The 19058-nt window shown below is 37.5% G+C and overlaps 1 protein-coding gene across 1 annotated transcript in view; it reads right to left on the bottom strand.

Annotated features, from left to right (window-relative positions):
• Positions 1-18582, bottom strand: part of BANK1 (B cell scaffold protein with ankyrin repeats 1) — a 123141-nt gene extending 104559 nt beyond the window's left edge. Inside the window, exons 1-3 of the mRNA XM_057385265.1 lie at positions 18467-18582; positions 799-860; positions 259-657 (exon numbers count right to left, since the gene is read on the bottom strand). Coding sequence (XP_057241248.1) covers positions 259-657; positions 799-860; positions 18467-18582 — 577 coding nt within the window. The remainder of the gene's footprint in view (positions 1-258; positions 658-798; positions 861-18466) is intronic.
• Positions 18583-19058: the final 476 nt, after the last annotated feature.

Raw genomic sequence — 19058 nt, 5'->3', positions numbered from 1 at the left:
CTGGGGTCTCTCTACCCCAGTGTTCAAAAKAATATTCTTGGCTGTTCATGTGCATCCAAAACTAGGTTAAGCTCTGAGTAAAAATCCTGAACTGCAGGATGTCTTTCTCAAGTACATGCCAACAAAATGGCACCTTGCAGGTAACAAAGACAGAAGTGCAATATTCTTTTCTGCTTGGTAGAAAAAATCTTGGCTTAATAGCAAGAGCTGAGAGGAGATATGAGACCTAAAGACTACAAACAAGCAGTAGCATATTACCTGGTTGAGTAATTCCTTTAACAACAGAAAGATATTCCTCAGGTTTCTGGTCAGTAGAAATCTCTTTGCTGCCTCCATCTAAGGTCAGTATCTCATAAAGAATCTCTGAATTCTCCACCCCACAAAGCAGAATTACCACATTTTCTGGAGGTTTTAGAACTTGTTCCAGAAAATAACTTCTCTTTTGATTCAGGCATTTCAGAAGTCCACATGAGAGTATCAGGAGTTTACATTTGTAAGACAGTAAACAGAGTAGCTCCTGGTTCTTCAAAGATGAATTCTCTAAATCGTAGAGTAAGATTCCTTCTTCATTCACTATGAGTCCAAAAAGAGATTTTAAATACAGAGCCCACTCTTCTGCTTCTTCTTCATATATCATGAGGATATCCTTTGTATTTTCTAGAGAGAAGAAAATATAAAAATTWAAAAAATTTCAAATGCATTTTGAATCCATTATAAATACCWAAAGATAGATTCCACTCCTAATAAGAACTTGAAGTGCTGAAGAAATTACCTTCATCAGAAATCACAGCTCATCACCTTGAAATGACAACCATCTCCTTATTTCTAAGACCAAGGCAGAAAGTTCATCCACAGAAATACTGGAAAAATAAATCAGGATCTTATGTTTAGAATAATTAATATTTCAGAATAAATACTAAATTTGCAACATAGGAAGCAGAGCATATTCACACATTCTGCTCATTCCTTGAGTCTTGACAAATAGGCGATAGTATTAAAAATGGAACACTTAGATTTTAATGACTGAAATAAAGAATATATATTTGAACATGATTTGACTTCGTTAGAAAATGAATTTCTCAGCATGATGTTAGGATGATCATTTGCGATCCTTCTTTACTGTCCTTATTCTAAGAAAATTACTTGAGACCTGACAAAAATAGATATAGAACTATATTTTTTTAGTTCTCTTTCCCTTTAATTAGTAAAACATGATGCTAGCAAGACAACTAATATTCTTCCACAGAGTTACTAGGGTGACAGTTCAAAACAGAGGCAACAGGCACAAGCTGAAACACAGAAGGCTGCCTCTGAGCATCAGGAAATGCTTTTTTTAGTGTGAGCATGGGCCCAGGCTATCTGGAGAGGRTATGGAATCTGCCTCCTTGGAGCTACTCAGAAGATGCCAGGATATGGTCCTGGCTCTGGATGCGCAGGAGAGCTTCCAGATGTCCCATCCAACCCTGGTCACTTCTTGGTTGTGTGAAACCATTAAAAATTGAGATTTGATGAGCAATACAGTAACAACAAACATCAAGACAGGGTAGCTTAATAGCCCTGGAGTAGTTCACAACCACAGCCCTGTGATGCAACAGTGTGAGACTCAGGAATAGATCCAACTGCTGCATTTTACCTTCACTGCACTTCACAGTGTCTGTCTGGTGGTCAGGGCCAGGCAGCCTGACTGACCTGCAGTGCACCAGAGCTTCTCTCAGTGCCTAAGATGCTGCACTGTGAGCACCAGGACAACAGGAAACAGGTGGTGTACACAGAGTTAAAATGTTTCTTGGGCAAACAAAGGATGTGGGCAGTGGGATGCACTATTGGAAGCACGGTACAGATCAGGCTAASGAGAACAAAAACTTGTCAAGGACTCCACATAAATCCATGTACGAAAGAAGAAACCTAACCTATATCTCCAGTCCAGGATTAATGCTTTATTTATTGGTCTTAATCTTCAGTCTCTCAAGTTCCTTATATGTGTACAGACTGCATGGAGGACAGCTGCCACCTTTTCAAGATTTGTTAATGCTCATCCTTTCAAAAAGTCTTCTGTCACAGGAAATCATAAAGGRCCATGCTCTACATGGTAGCAGGTGATGATATTTCATGATATCTAACTCTTACCAGTACATTAGAGCAGGGTAACATTTGTCAAAATGTATTTGGAAAGGTGACTGCTGAATCAACAATCTGAAAAACAGCTGTTTCTGATTAAATGGTGAAGGTTAATAGCAAGAATAGCAGTATATTTCTCATTTAACTCAGAGCAAAATTGTTTGGTTTATGATGCTGGGATAAAAAAAAATCTACTTGCTGCAATGTTGTTTTCAAAATCTCATTTGATTTTCCATAATGSTCATAGACAGACAGTAGAAACAAAAGTAGAAACAAAAAATTGCTGCAGTTTCAAAGAAGAAACTGTATTATTTAGTGCTCTAAACACACAAGCTCCTTCAGTCTGACCACACAGCTTCATATCACAGAAAATAGAAACACCAAGTACCTTCTATTTTAGTCCCCATTAACTAAAAGCATTGTAGCAGTTCTTTAAAAATATGGATCTAAAGACACACCATGAAGAAAATTTAAGAATTCATGATTTAAATTTTGTTTGAATTTACTTAATCTTACTTTCAGAGATCATATAATTTCATATATTTCTGCAATGCTTAAGGAACTTCTGTTCTTCTGTTCTCAGAAATCTGTCCTCTAAGGTCTTTAGATTACCCTGATTTGTACAGGTTTGTAGATTATATTTCTTAYCCTTGCCTTCATTAGACTGTAAACTGGGATTAATACTCTTCCCACTACAACAGAGGCTTTGTAAAACTCTTACTACTTTTTTCTGCACTTTTGTGAATTCTCCTGTCTTTTCAAAATACTTTTTGAGAAAACCAGAACTGCATGCAAAGTAGGGGTTCCTTGACATAGAATAGGACGAAAAAGAAAACCTTGGATATGCACATGGGCTTATAAACAAGGAATTTCACATGCATTGTTTAAGTTAAAAGGTCTCATTTTAAGCTCGTGCTCAGCTGTGTTGCCATTATGATGGACTTGGGTAAGGATATAACTAGGTGGAATTGCAGGGAGGGATAAAAAAGCATATTTCAATTGAATGCAAAGCACATTCTTGTATAGCTTGACAGAATCTCTATGTCCTGATTGTGCAGAAGAAGCACCTGTTGGTGTCTTACACAGTACCCACKTGGCCAAGAGCCCAAACTTCCTGCTGCACCTCATCCCTGTGCAGAATGGAGCAGGAAAGAAGTGCTGGACCCAACCATTCAGACACAGCTGAAGAGCTCCCCATGTGCTGGACATGGAAGAAAAAGGCCTTTCTTAAAGAGCTGACATTATACAATAACCATCATAAAAATATCCATAGGGTATAAACCACTGCTGTGCAAATGGACACTACGAGGCTTGAAACTCTAAAGATAAAAGTGAGAAACATGCAGTGACAGGATAAAAGAAGATATAAAGTAATTCCACTTCCATATGGTGTACCTGCACCACAGTATGTAGCTTTGATCTTAGCTAAGCAGGAATGAGAAAGGGGCTTTACGATGTTTATTGAAGGCTCAATTGCATTTCTTTTTTAACTATATTGATTTTTATATATGAGAAAGAAAGCTTTATTTGTATAGGAAAGGAGAGTGAAATATATCTAACACTGCAGCTGATGGAAGAAAAGCTCTGCAACACATCTCATAAAGCTCTAATTCAATATAGTCGCCCTATTTAATTTTTCTCTTCTGTCTATGTACAGAGGGAAGAACCACACTGTTGAGCAAGGGTTTTCATACTGCAGTTTGGTGCAATGTTTATTGAAGCAAGCAGCAAGTGCTATCAAATTACCTATGGGAAAACAAATGTGGGTATATTTTGAATTATAAGCTTGCATTTTTTTTTCTGACACTGATCTGCCTTCTATATTAAGAGTTAACTTCAATATCAARCAGGAACATAAGGCTTGAATCTCACTTCACCCAATTGTATTAAAAGGCGAAATATCACTATTTTGAAATGATTGCCTGACTTGAAATGTGGAGCCAAAGCTTACCCTACAAATAGGTATGATGCCCCCCATCAAAAATCTACTTATGTAATAGTAGTTTTTTGTGTTATACAATGTTTTGGCTTCAGTGATTTTATTGAAGATGCATATGCTTGAGGGCCGCTTATCTGAAAATTAAAGCCCACCAAAACTCTGCCTTCAGAACAGTATTATTCTAACCTGAAACAAAAAAAAAAAGCTCAGGTCTAGCTCTGATGCAACACTACCCAATACTGAATATACAGCAACAATGCTTAACTCTTCAACCAGAGTTTTTTCCACTTTATTATTTTTGTCTCTTACTGAATAATTCTTTGAAGCTACTGCTCTTGGAATATAATGTAAGTTAAGATTAATTTTGCTCCCTTGAAAGTTAATGTAATAGAATGTATCATATCCTGACAAAATTAAGCTGTGCTTCAACTGCTCCTACTTGGAAACTTACTCAAAGGTAGAAATAAAATGTATTATTAGTTCAGCAATAAGAAACAGTAAGAGAATTTATGCAGTCATCCATAATCTGAAAGGGCTTTTTCTGACACACAAAACTCTTCTCTAGTTGGTGGTGCGTGTCTGCCCAAGACAGCAAATCTCATGTCATCTAAAGGGCTCTTTGAAAAAACCTGCTAGATCTTATGAGACTACTGTGACTAAGCAGGAATGAAGAACTTGCGTACACAGGGAAAAGAACACGTCTTTTATGGCAAGAATTATAAGATATAGCAAGAGTAGAGCTCAAGTATATTAGAGTGTTAAAGGACATCTCAAGAACGCTGCAATGCACCAAACATGTCAGGAAGGCAAAGGAAACTAAGATTTATCTTAAACAGGTACCTCAGTTTATGATTCTTGCAATCTTGTAAAAAGATAATTTCTGTGTGCTTAGAAATAATCAAGAAGCACTTGGTAACAGTTATCTTTGAGAATAACACTGAACAGATGTCAACTTACTCCCTACCTTTGAAAGTTTGTAGAGGTTTATGTACAGGTTTGTAGATTATAGGCTTTACTTCTGGATATCTGTGAAATGCATTCTACACAGTTGTTTCAAAAAATTCAGTRCTAACATACTTCATTTGACTTAAATAAGGCTGATTACAATTAYGATAGGGTTTAAAACTTGGCTTAACAGTCCCACTACCTTAGGGTGGTTTGGTGAAAAAAAAAGTGAGATTGGAGCACCAATGTTCACCCAACTTTTAACAGAAAGACGGATCACCATATTTCTCAGGACTCTCTTCCAGAGTATTTAATAGGATACTGGACCCTAACATTCCCTGTTGTTCACTTAGCTGCCCATGAACTCCTGTAACCACACACTAGGCCTGACACTGTCAACCCTAACAATAAGGTAATGCAATTGTGTTTACAATCCTCACCTCAATCCCATCAGCCTTTGCTATCTGTGTGCAGAAAACACCCTCTCAAATTGTTCTCCACCACTGTGTTGTGGAAGGACAGAAWCAACTCACAGAGAAAGCATAAAATTTGTCCCTTTTATTTCTTCCTGTCACAGATGTCTTCACTTGGGGAAGGGAATGTTGTTTGATTTTTAAAAAAATATCAGTCTTGAAAGACATTTGAGAAAGAAATGTATGAACTCTGTCAGTAGGCAATGAACTACTGTCCATCAGCRAAAATTTGTTAAAATAAGTACAGTAGCTAAACATCTCAAAGGAGAAGTGGAAAAGGCACACAAGTTCTTGCCCACTTTCTCATTATATATTGATGAAAAAWCTTGGCAACATAAGTGATATGGAATGACATCCATTGAATCTTTAATTCTTTTGTGCATAGCAGACTACACTCTCCAGGACTACCATGAGTATCTTTTCATGCTAAAAACTTACACAAAAAGAAGCATTATTTTGTTTTTCCAGGCACGCAGTGCCAGGATAGGGCTATTCAAGACTTTACTGCAAGTTGACTGCACTCACATACTTCACCCTGTAGGATAAATCTATGGATAAATCTATGGATAAATCTATGGATTTAGTTAAGGGTCATGACACAACAACAAAAAACGGAGCATGAGAAATATAAGGAAGCATAAAATAACCAAGACTCCCATCTTTGCTCAGAGATTTTAAAAACTTTTCTTCTAATGTCATGAAGTTCATTTCCATCTGGGCTGTATGTAGGATGAGAATGACAAAGCACATGGTAGTTCAAATGAAACTTTAGAATCTAAAGATGTTTAGTCTCTTGGCCCCTTTGCAATCTTTTCACAAAGATTCAATCATTCATCTCTTCCCAATGCTTGCTCTCGTCACTGTCAGTGATATGATAAAAACTGGAGAAAGTTTCACTAGCACTTCAAACAGCCCCTGAAATCCAACATTTGGAAACAGAATGAGAACATTTAATTCAGCACTAATGAGTGGCCTTAGCAAACTGCCCCTCACCCATCCAGAAGGCATTGATTTTCCCAGTTAGCACACCCCACACACATCCAGTAAATGTGTCTCAAAATGCAACTGTAGCTCTTCATTGCTGGAATTCTGTAAGGCAAATCCCCTGAAGYGAGCCAAAATGCATCCATAGTGGGAAGRAGAGSAGAAAGCACTTTAAAACTACTTGGAGATAATGGAAAATGTTTTCAAGGCAGTTCATGTTACTTCTCTGAGATGTTCCAGTAAAGGAAATGAAAATTATAAAAACCATTTGTAAACTTTAGAGATCACAAAGTAGCRAAATTGCTGCAGCGCTGTGGTGCACCTGTTTCAATTAAAGCAATTATCCTAAAACACAGGGCATTCCTGCCATCACTGCATCAGCCAGCAGTGGCTGCACTTCTATTTTCAAAKGCCTATTTAACCAACATGTAGTAAGAACATTTTCATCGTTTATGCACCTTCTGTTGCTAATTGCTAAACTATGTGTGAAAACAAATACTTGCTCTATCAGTATAAAATCAAACCTCCTGTCTTTTTCATCCTTCTTTTCCTAAGCTTAGTGACATCAAGAGTGGGCAAAATTAGGTTCTACAGAGAGGAACAATTTTCTACAAATAGGATCAGTTTAGACTTGATATAGTTGGCTTTCTCTSTAAAGAAATGCCACTGACCTCCTTGACAGTGACAATGGGAACACAGAAACAAATAAATTCCTGGGGTATCTTTCCACAGCATGGACCTGGCACAGGTAGTCTAGAAGATATCTGACTATCAAACATGACAAAGCTAACATTATGCCCAAAAATGTGTTTCTTATTAAGTGGTATGGCCTTATTTCCTGGTTTAGGCCTTTCTGATTYGTCCTATGAATYCTTAMAGCTGAACACCTACTGAAGGACAGAGGCTCTCGCCTCTAATGAACAAGGCTAAACTCAAACACATATAGAAGTCAGAATTCTTTTCTCTGTTTCAAGGTAAACCTCCTCCTTTATCACAATTTCAATRAGGCAAAATTTCATGTCACTACAGTCACATCCTTGAGAGCRAAACAACCTTCAGTAGATTCTAGCRCAAAAGAACCAGGTAATYCAGAAATGCTTTAGACATGAACAAATCATGAAGAGAAAAATACACCCTAATGACAGTATGAAGAGTTGGAGTAATATACTACTTTTATTATRATTGCTGTGAAATAAGTCTTTAAGGTCACATGAAAACCTGAACAAGTCTTCAAAGTCAGGAAAATCTGAGCAAGCTGTATCAAGTTTGYATTAACAGATGCTATTGCTGCTAGAAACAACTACCACCTGAGGATTTCCCTTAGACCATCACTCTAGCTATGGTTTTATAAACATAAAATATTGTTTAAATAAATTTCATTTCAAAAAATCCTTTTCTTATTTTTTTTTTTAATTGCCAGTGTTTCTCTTATCAGGATCTCTTTAAATGTCCCCATCCCGACTTAGTGCAGGCTATTTTGGATTTATGATCACATTTAAACTCTGCTCATTTAAACTGAACATTTTAGCTTGTTCTTTTGCCTAACCTTGCTTTTTTTCTCTGTCCCCTTTGATTCCATTGTTACTTCAGTTTCTCAAATTCTTACCTTTAATCTCTTCAAAATAAGAAAAAGAGAATGGAATACACATTCTGCAGATATTATTTAGGGAAAACTTCTCATGAAATTCAGTACATTTACCTCTATCAAGAGAATATATACCAGAAAATGGTGCTTATACAACAAAACAAAAAGCACTGATCTTGCAAGCAATAACATTTTGGGTAAGCTGCTGTGATTCCAACTGCTGTGGTCTGGGAAGGTCTCACTGTAGCACTGATGTACAAAACAAGGAAAGTTATTACACAAGAAATCGTCTAATTTGTACACCAGGGACTTGGCAGACACTGATCATCAGGCAATGCTTATCAATAAATAGCATCATTTATTGCAATTTATGCTCCAAAATTTCTGTGTTCTCTGCATTTGTAATGCGATCAAAATACACTGAATTAACCATAGATGACATCCCAACAAGTCCCAAGTTACAGATTATCATTCGCACTAGAAATCTGCAGAAATCTTGTGGAACTCTCTTAGAGCAGTCATAGAATGGTTTGGGTTGGAAGGGACCCTTTAAGACTGTCTCAATCCTACCCTCCTCCATGGGCAGGGACACCTTCCACAGGACCAGSTTGTTCAGAGCCCCATCCAACCTGGCCCTAAATGCTTCCTTTTATGAGGCATCAACAGCTTCCCWGGGCAACCTGTTCCAGCGTATCATCCCCACTTCCTAGGTTTCTAAAGYTAGTGTTTCCTTTGCCACCAGTCAGCAGAGTACTAAGGGAGGRCTTCTGACATCCCACAAATTAGATGGCTTGATCTCCTGCTTTTGCAGACTGATTTTAAATCTATTTTTTAATGCATCTCATTTACTTGAGCATTCATCCAGAAATTTAAGTAAATGTGAGAATCAGTTTTTGTGTGATGTATAACACATCAAAGTTAGGAGGCTGTAGAAGAAAGTGTCCTCCAGTTTCAGTTAATTTCTTTCCTCCCTTTCTGACAAATACACAGCAGTCACAAAAAACTTCCAAACAATAACAAAAAAAAACCCAAGAGAAATCTCTCATCTGTATTGAACAACCACTTTATATCTTTGTTTCAACRTTTTTAACAGCATTCAGGCTAATGTTGCACACAGAAGGAAGTAAATGAAGTAGAAAATCATTACATAAATGTGCAACTTCATAAAAAGAGTACTGACAGGACTAAGAAGTGAGTTAGAAACCAAGCTAAATAAAACACTCAGGAACAAACTCAATGCAAGGCTGACTTCTCTATATTAAATCCACTTGTGATTTTTTTCTACTGCCTTAAAACAAAGATGCCACAGATACCTGTATAAGAAATCACTTTTATTTCTGTCCATCAGATAAAGAAAACAAGTTAGTTAAATGAATGCCAACCTGATTTCACAAATTCAACCACAGGCCTGCAAAACTGACTGCAATGCCCAAATACTGCTACAGCTTGCACAAGAKTGAAAAGACATTCTTCCAATAAGCGTGTCTCATCAGTATAAATTTAACACATGCAATTAGCTCTCTCCCTCTGCAAAATAAATTCTCAAAATTACTACCAGTCCTAAAATAAGAACAAATTGTAGAACTATATGGGTAACAATTTTGGGACCTCCCTCTAGTGGGGAGCCCTCACAAAGATTTTGTGTAACTACTACTGCTTTAGACCACATGGGATGCTTCCTGGAAATAAATTAATTCTGCATTGGCTCTTGCAAACAGATTTACTATACAATACATACATACCTGCCACAGACTGAGAGCCAGCTGCTCAGCAATAACTGCTTGCACATTCAGTAAAGGTATGAAATACAATGTGCAGTTTTAATTTTCCTCCTCTGGAATTTATCCTGCCCATGTTCCATTTTCCATTTATTGCAGATTAGTGTTATAACTGCATAAGCATCTTAAATATTCAGAATCAAACCTCATGTGCACTATCCGCGAAGGCCATAGGATCAGACTAGGGAAATTTCAAAATAAACACTCTTCAGTGTCCCCTGCATGGCTCCCAGGACCCACTGCTGGCCTCTGCACATCTGTTACTCTGCACAAGTAACCTTGCAGCACTAGGAAACTGAGTCCTTAGAGTGCTCACTGACCACAACCACTCGGTGCTAGAATATATWAATGTGAGCATGAAGCTGAGCAAAACTGAGGCATGAACCAAAGCAGGTTTCTCAAGAGACATTTTCTAACATAGGCACTTTCACTGAATCTATAGCTGGGACAGACTGCAATGCCATATGCTCCTGTGGCATTTAATGCACTTACAGATACCCAGCCTGGCTAATCAGGACCACAACACAATGAAACACTTAATTAAAATGCTTATTATGGTATCGAAATTCAGTGATCCAGATTTTAGCAAGATACCAAGACAAGAAATATCCTCAAACAAAACAACACATTCAAGAGTAATTTTTAAAAAAATTACAGTCGTTTAAAGCTCTTGAGATATTTCTCACCATTCTGATCTCTCTGTAAGAAACAAAACCCTATAAAAGGAGAGGAACTTAAGTCTGCAAGCACTGCTCTAAAGATTTCTACTTTAATAAAAGACTTAGTTTCTGAACTATCATTTATCTAGTACTCCATTTATTAAGTAAAACATCATATTGTTTAGGGGAGAGCATGTACATTAGGAAATTCAAATGTTACAATGCTCATCTCCAGCATAACTATGGTGAGGTAAATAAAATAGCATAATTGRCTTTTATAATATTTTAAGTATTTTAAGTTAATGTYCAACCYTTGATTTCTGATAAAAAGTGCTAGYTTTCACAGAACTCTCCAAAAYGTTACATCCAATAAATGAGTTGCCACAGTTTGAAAGCAGAGYTCTGCTTTTTAACGATGTTATTTAYGGCATGGTTGTGTTCAAATGAATGCTATCCATTATTATACRTGTCATTCAAAATGAGCATGGACTTAACAGCATGTGGGAGTACAAAAACTACRGTATATATTATATATTTGCAAGCTAAAATTTAGAAATATGGCTTGCCATTTTAATGAATTCTATAAGCATCAGTGTTCAAATACAGGCTGTAAGTTTGCCRATGAAACATAGCTGTTTTTAAACTCTCTTAGAAAACCAACTCACAATAGCTTGGGAAGAGCACTAGAAGAAAATTAAAATGAAACTGTCTTGAATGTACMCTTTAAGCAGAAAATTCTTCTGTTTCCAAACTATGAAGTGTAGGATCTGGCCAAAACTTTCACTGAAAGTACATTTTCCCCAAATCAGACATTACAGACTGCTTCATTCRAGGCCAAATTAGATTTGGCCTCCTCTAAAACAGCTAGTCTCGAACAGAGAACAGAATTGATACAGGAGARAAACACATTTGAAAGTTTTAATGGTAAGATTACTGCGTTGCAAAACCAGAATGCATGCATAAGAACCTCAAAGTTTTGATTAAAAACATGGACAAATTTCCTTTGATAGTGGACAGCAACAAGGTTTCACTGATTAAACAGAGCTATTCTGAGACACACTAGCTGGGGAATTAGATTTCCATGTTTACAGGTAGTAAGTCTACAGCAATCGGAGACTTGGTGAAATATCTACTAATAGACATCTCAGGGGGGTGGAGAAAGAAAGGTATATTGAGTTTTGTGCATTTTTATTCGATTTTCTAGGTTCTACAGAACATCCTTTCCAAGCAAGACTACTTTTATTATTTGATTAACTCTTCATAAAGTTTTCTCATAGTATCAGCCTACCTTTAAAAAAAACTGTTTAAAARATTCAGAGGAAATTGAAATTCAAATTACCTTTAGATACTTAAAGTAACATTAAGCTGCTAGAATTTACTTTCTGGGCAGAGCTGGAATCATTTACACACTCGTAAAGATGTTGTGGTCTACCTGGTTTACTTGGCAGCCTTGCTTTGAAGTAAATGTGAATTGACACATAAATCACATGGATTGTTTATTTCAGTTCCCTCAAACAAACAAAAGGCATTTGAAAAATAATGATCAAATAGCCATTTTTCAGAGAGCTTTTTTTTTTTTTTTCTCTTAAAAATGCTCCTCTAAAGGGAGTTTATAATGGGAAGAAGTCATTTTAGATAAACACAGTCTGCTTGAACAATGTTAGATACATTGGCCACCTTCTTGGGAGTTTTTACACATCAGCTCAAGCACACGCTCCTGGGCAGAACTACACACTTCAGTCACAACTGAATTACAGGAATGCTATTGCAAACATTGCAAAAAAAAAAAAAAATCTCAGTAACAAAATTCCTTAGGAAAATCACTACTTCTTTAGACTGAATACTGCATATTTATCACTTTCCCACTGTAGTTCATATTTTAAAAGGGAATCTAATCAAACGCAGAAGATATCTGGTTTCTGCTGTTCATATGGTTTTGTTAATTTAAAAAAAAAAAATATTTCTTTCACTCATGTATATTATAATTTAACATAGAGCAAGTGCCTGAGTCTTTTCAATCACAAATTTTAATAAATCAGAGGAACACCGCACTTGTGGCTTCTGATAAGAGTACTCCTTGTTTTCACTTAGTGCTCACTATCATATAAACAATAAAGTGCTTTGAAGCATGTACTGWATTTAGCCTTTCCTTTTTACAGAGGACACAGCCTTACTTAACATGGAGGCTTTTATTTTCAGTCTTCAAATGACTCTAAATTGTCCGTGCTCAATTTCTTTCAAGGCATACTATAATTTTTTCCTTTCMGCTATTTGAACTGTAAATGTTTCACAAATAAACGAAAATAATGATTAAAGGAAGGGTACACTATATGCAAATGCGATTTGCATATATTACCTTATTTCTCAGAAGTTGCATGCATAAATGTAATTCTATTCCCTGTTCCACTTTTCCCAAAGCTTCTAGAATTTTTGCTATTTTCCACTAGAAAATAAATAATGCTTACTATTTCAATTGTACCTCTAATCTGATATTAAAAAAAAAACCCCAAACACCATTTTTTACTGACGACAAACAAACTTGAATTATTTATTCTTCACAAGTTAAAACACCCTGCAGCGAGAACAACTAAAAAAAATTAATATTTCTTTTGTGTTTGGGTTTTTTTTTTCAATTGGAAACAAGATAAACAATAAATAGTGAGTGAAAATATCATTACTTCACTACATTTTGACAGGAAAATACCTTGCTTTGTTTGAGAGAGACAACACATGCATGTCCCCAACACTGAGAAATGTGGAGGATAAAGCACATTTAGGCATGAATCGAACTGTATGTGACAGGGTTGCAGTCAGGTTTGGGGACAGGGAGCTGTTCATCTTTTAGCCTGGCATTATTTATTGTAAGGAAACTCTTTTATGCATGTCTAGAGTAGGAGATCCAGGATCAGGTGTTAACTCTTAGATCCAGCTGCTCTATTCAGCTGMACCTTGATGTCAGGGCAAAACTCTTGACATCCAGGAAAGCCTCTCTTCTGATGTTGGTTTGCATAGAAAGGAAACCCAGGGATGTGGGCTGGACAGGAGCTGTGGTACACTCCAGCAGAAAGACCAGATGCAGCCATAAACTTTTTTCAGCTATGAAAACCTGCAATATTTACCAACTCACTTGGTGTAAATTTAGCAGTTAGTATGGAGAAAAAAACTGTGAAATTGACAGCAGTGTTGCATTTCAACTTCAGTCTTACATTAATTCTCTATTTCCTAAACAGAAGCAATAGCAGTTATGAAAATTCACATTTCCTTTTGTAAAAAAACACCCTTAGGTATATACATACACACTTTCACAAACAAAAGCACATCACAACRCAAGTAAGGGAAATATTTAAAATGCCAACAGATCACCAATAAACATTATCAATTTTCCAGATGTTTTCTTTGGCTTGCTTTTCTTTTGGATTTCCAGATTTTAATGTTGTCGATATCAATAATAACAAACACTGAATCTGGATTTGATACAAACCTACATCTCAACTGTAGAAATAAAAAAAGTGGGGTAGTACATAAGACAGCTGGATATGCTGGAGAGCACTTCTAACAAAAAACCCACTGCTCTTAGCATTTTTTGAGGAACTCACTGCACTGACCATGGGAAACATGGRATATATGCTTGCAAAACCATATTCTTTCTCATCTTAGCATCCTCTAATAACTTCTCTGGACAGGAAAAATAAGCCCTGCATTGCACATTGCAAACCATCAGCATGTCCAGACTCTGCACAGATGCTCAAAAAGACTGCAAAAAGTAAAAAAAAAAAAAAAGTTGAAAAGGCCTTGAAATTATTTCGATTCCTAGTTAAAAACAAGGGAGAGAGTGGTTTGCTTTCATTTTCTAGTTATATATTATTGTGTACTTGAGACTACGAATGCTCTGAATTAATGCTCTGATGCCACACTATAAAACGAGTAAAACACTGCTTTCTGATGAAAGTAGTAACTGAATATGACTGAATACTGATAAATAGGCTATGCTCAGGCAGTAATYGTATTTCCTAGAGATATGCTGAGAGTTCCCATTTAGCACAGAAGTAATTTCAAGATTCTACTAAGAGGAACTGTATTTTTGTTAATTTTTTAATAGTATGTAGTACTTGGCAACAGTGAATACTCATTAGCTGGCAACTGGTCATACAAGATGACTGCTTGTCACCCAGGAAGCAGTGAACCTTAGCTACAGAGTGCAGCTATTTATAAATACCTGTGTAAAGTTTCAAGTCCTTTCTAGCTGCTAAGCATGTGATTTGAATGCAAACGGGTGCTTTCCAGACTCAGCTGWACCTCAGCTTGAACTATCTCAATGTCAAACATGTGTAAGCCCCTTCTTATTTAAATTACTGTACTTACTGTGCACAAATGTTCACAGAAATGTTGAAAAACAAAGTAATGATGGAGSTGGTAAGGCAAATTTTCTTTAACTGTCAGGTTTGTGATAGCATAAATTACACATTGTGGATTAATACAAAGCCTTATTTTCTTACAATGCAGAGAGCCAATAAACACTAAATAAACATCAATATCATTATATGAAATAGATCCCAGCTTAAAATTTAAATCTTCATATTTGTGACTCTCTTCCTATCTTCACAGTTGTTTCAAAAATTATTTGAAATACCATTCGGAACGTAATACTTTTGTTTAAACTTAATAAAAGCCAGAATTTTAAATCACAATCCACATCACAATAGTCTGATTTTGATTTATACAAAAGGCCAGGACAACTTTATTTTGTAATGATAGACAGAAATCACTGGACCTCCCATAGGGATATAATTATATCACAAGGTATGACTGCTGTTTGCATTGGATGCTTAAGATTATTAGAGGAGATAAAACATTCTTCATTACCTACAGGCAAATAAAAGAGTATATAAGCTAATCAAATGCTCAAAGCTTCAAGAGATACACAAACGGGAAACAGTCACTCTGTGGGTTTTGAGTCCCACATTTTGGACAAAATGTTCTTCTTTTAAGAGACTGAGGTTGCTTCTTTCTTTCACCTTTATCATGACTTCAGTGATATCAGCCACACAATCTTTCAAATGTGGATGGTCAGTTGCTTCTATGCAAGCTTCTGCAAGCTTCTTGCAAGTAACTGCTGCTTGCAACAGAAGGGAGATGGGAGATCCTAACATCTTGCTAGGATCAACTTTTGAATCTGAATGAGCATCCCAACACTTCAGAAGACAAAYGATAGCTTTGCGGTACTTCAGTTTTGGCTTCTTTGATACTCAAATTACTAATACATTATTAATAATATTAATAGTACTTTGTGATTAATATTGAATATGAAGATTTGTATTGTGATGTCATTACTGAATCTGCTTCAAAACTCCACCTCTAGACACATTGGACTTTGAATCAAATCATAGTCTGAGATTTTTTTTCCCTAAAGTGAAGGAGCTGAAAAATTATTAAGATTACTAAAAATTTAAGCACTCCCTAATTCCTGAGAAAAACAAAAATCAAGCATTATTTGTACCTATTACACTGTATTACACCATCTAGATTCCCTCCCTGAACATCTCTTACATAAACATTGACCCAGAAACAGCTGGAGATCCAAAAATGTACATTCTGTAAATAGAGGACACACAATAAAAGATCTCAATGAAGAYATTTCAAGAGTGTGGAGAGGAGTGGTAGCTCCAACATAGCATAGCAATGAAGTTATCCTGTCACTGCCTCCTGTCTCAAGTGAAGGCAGATGTCATCTAAGGTCATGCAGACAAAACTGATGTTTTATCTCTACTAGCTGCAGTATTTTTAATGGAATTTGCATAAAGAAGTCCATCTAGGCTAGGGTCTTCTACAAAATACTGATGAGTAACAAGCCTAACTCTCCCACCAWGCATCCCAAACAGCTTTAAAATTTGAGCTAGACTAGGCCTTGGGCAATCCACCTAAAGCAATCTCAGCAGCTCACAGATAATATGATAGTGCTCCATCAGGAGAAAGCCAGCCTCTTTATACAATGGGAAAAAAGGTTTGATGCTGTGGTAAAACTGAAGGAGAGAGGTCTGTGAATGGAGGTTGCACGTGGGTGAGGCTTAGGCAGAGCAATACATGAAAAAATGACAAAAACAGAGTAGAAGGCCAGCACATTCTCTGCTGGCTAAGCCTGTATTCACTTGTCCTCCTGCCAGTGTGTGGAAGTGTCTGTGAGCAACTGGGAAAGCAGCCATCCCTCTYTGGTGTTCTTCCATATTTACTTAGCAATTACTCCAGCTATTTCACATGCATACTCAGGATCTGACTGCCTTTATTCACCAAGATCCAGACTTTAAACTGGATGCCCCCAGGTCAYGCACAGTTGTATCCTGTCATTGATACAGAATGATCACCACACATWCTTCTGTGATTATCAGAACATTGCCCTGCCACTGCTCACATCTACAAATATCAGTCTRCCTAATAACTGGGATAGCACATGCATATTTAGAAATGCTGCTAAATGTACTACTGGTCATAAATGTGACTTTTTTCCTTAAAGAAGCTTGTAACATGGGAAGTTGGGTCTAGATAGGAAAAAAAAAAACCAAACAGTAAAATAACCTCTTTCTCCACCAGCACTAGGTAGAAAGCAGAGCAGTACTGAGTTTTGGTATTTTATCTACTTTATCTAACTTATTGTAAAACAGCTGGAAAAGTCMCTTTGCCTTTCTTCCCTGGTGTTTTTATCTGTATAATGAGGATAGTAGGTAAAGATGGCTTGCAATGCTAATGCCATTACAAAGCTGCACTTGATAATTAATGATGTGGTTACTCTGATGTTATAAAATGATACAAAATATAAAGTACTCAGTAAAAATCTTGACATCTGAAGTAGTCATTTAAAATGTTGAATCAGAACAGAAAAACAAAGCATTGAGTCAACGTTGCAGACTCAGGCCCTCAGACTTCTCTTTCCTGATTTCATACTCAGAAAAAAAAAAAGCATTGTCCCAACTAATAAAAGAATCAAAAAAATAAAGTTTGCACCCCACAAGCAAGTCGAACCTCTGGTGTCTGGCTACACATCTTTAATTTCCTTTTTATGGAGTGCCCAGCTTGGCAGTCACTGGTTTAAGTGTTGCTGAGCCTTGCAAAGACTCGTGAAGAAAATGGGAGCAGTAAACACAGTATTTCTGTGGATGAAGGAACATGACTGAAAAGAATGTGCACAGGGACAGGGAGTCACAGGCTTTTGGTTCAGATTAAAGACTGCTTCTGATTTACATGAGGCCTTCGTAAACAATTTTAACTTTTCATCAAATTTTTCCACCAGTCAATGGGATAATGTGTTCCAACACTACCAAGGGAGTAACAAAAAACACACTAACAGTTTTGAGGCACACAGATATTGCAATAAACACCAATGAAAGCAGAAACAAGGAAATTAACATTCCTGGKCAAAGTCTAGCACAGTTTTGCTGTACACTACAGGCTGGATCCCATATGGAAAACTGAGAGACTGCGAAAAGATGATCAATTTTTAATTAATAACAGAACACGAGATTAGCTAATTAAGGCGATCCCAGATTGGATACACATGTAGGACTGAATTAACATTGCTTGTACAACTTTAATTCTTTAATTTCCTAAGTTTTTGGTGCTACATCTCCTCCTCTTCAGAAGAGTTGGTACTGCGAGACTGCCATGGATTCATTAGGAACCGCTCGCACTTCAGGGCTATTTTTCAAGCATCCATGATATATGCACTTTTTCCAAGTTAAGTAATGGTGGCTCATCCACCAAGGTCGAAGTTGGCAATTTCGTCCAGAATTTAGAGTTGAAATATGGACGACTGTCATGACATCCCACACCACACAGTGCGGGGCAAACGGAGATTCCCACAGGTGTGGAGACTCAATCCAGTCACGGATTGGGATTCAGCCTAGCACTTCCAGTGACATGGCCCTGTATGACATAATTGTATGTGCCCTTTCCAACAGTGCAGTAGCAAATGCACGGGAAGTGGGGTCTGGTACCAGGCAACAGACTCTGCCACTCGACTGGGTGCAACCAGCGTGGAGCATCCAGGCGGCAGCCTGTGCATTGGCCTAGGCTTGCCCTCAAAAACACTGTCGGAATAAGTGGCACGCATCCACGTTCTGCTGAAATAGGGTCACAGCCCTGCCATACAGCTGCTTGGAGGACATACATTTCCCTCAAAATGCAGAGGTCATCCAAGCTGGCTTTGGCAAGGCATCGGCTAAGCCACTCCAGAGATGGGGAGTCACAGAAATCAGGCAGTGCTACTCCCCAGAGCAACTGCCTGACTGGTGTCCAGCTGTACCACCCTGTGGACAGAGGGCTCGGCGGCTCATGTCTCATGGGTGGCCATGCCATGAGTCGCATCAGTTTGTTTCACCGGATGGATGCGGCATCCATCAATACTACCATGTGGGTGGTGGGGCCACACGACAGGGCGAGAGCATCCTATAYCCCCGCTCTGGGGCAGAAGCCGATTTGGTTACCCTTGAGGGCACCCAGCGGGACCGCGTGGAGGTACGACCTCTGCAGCTGAGCCCATAGAGAGACAGTTCCTCCCGCCTCCCCGTCCTCGCCATCGCCCCTCAC

This window comes from Malurus melanocephalus, unplaced genomic scaffold (assembly GCF_030028575.1).
Source record: "Malurus melanocephalus ecotype Western Australia unplaced genomic scaffold, MMel_1.1 scaffold_804, whole genome shotgun sequence".
In the NCBI taxonomy this organism is placed as follows: domain Eukaryota; kingdom Metazoa; phylum Chordata; class Aves; order Passeriformes; family Maluridae; genus Malurus; species Malurus melanocephalus.
This window is presented reverse-complemented; position numbering and strand designations above follow the sequence as displayed.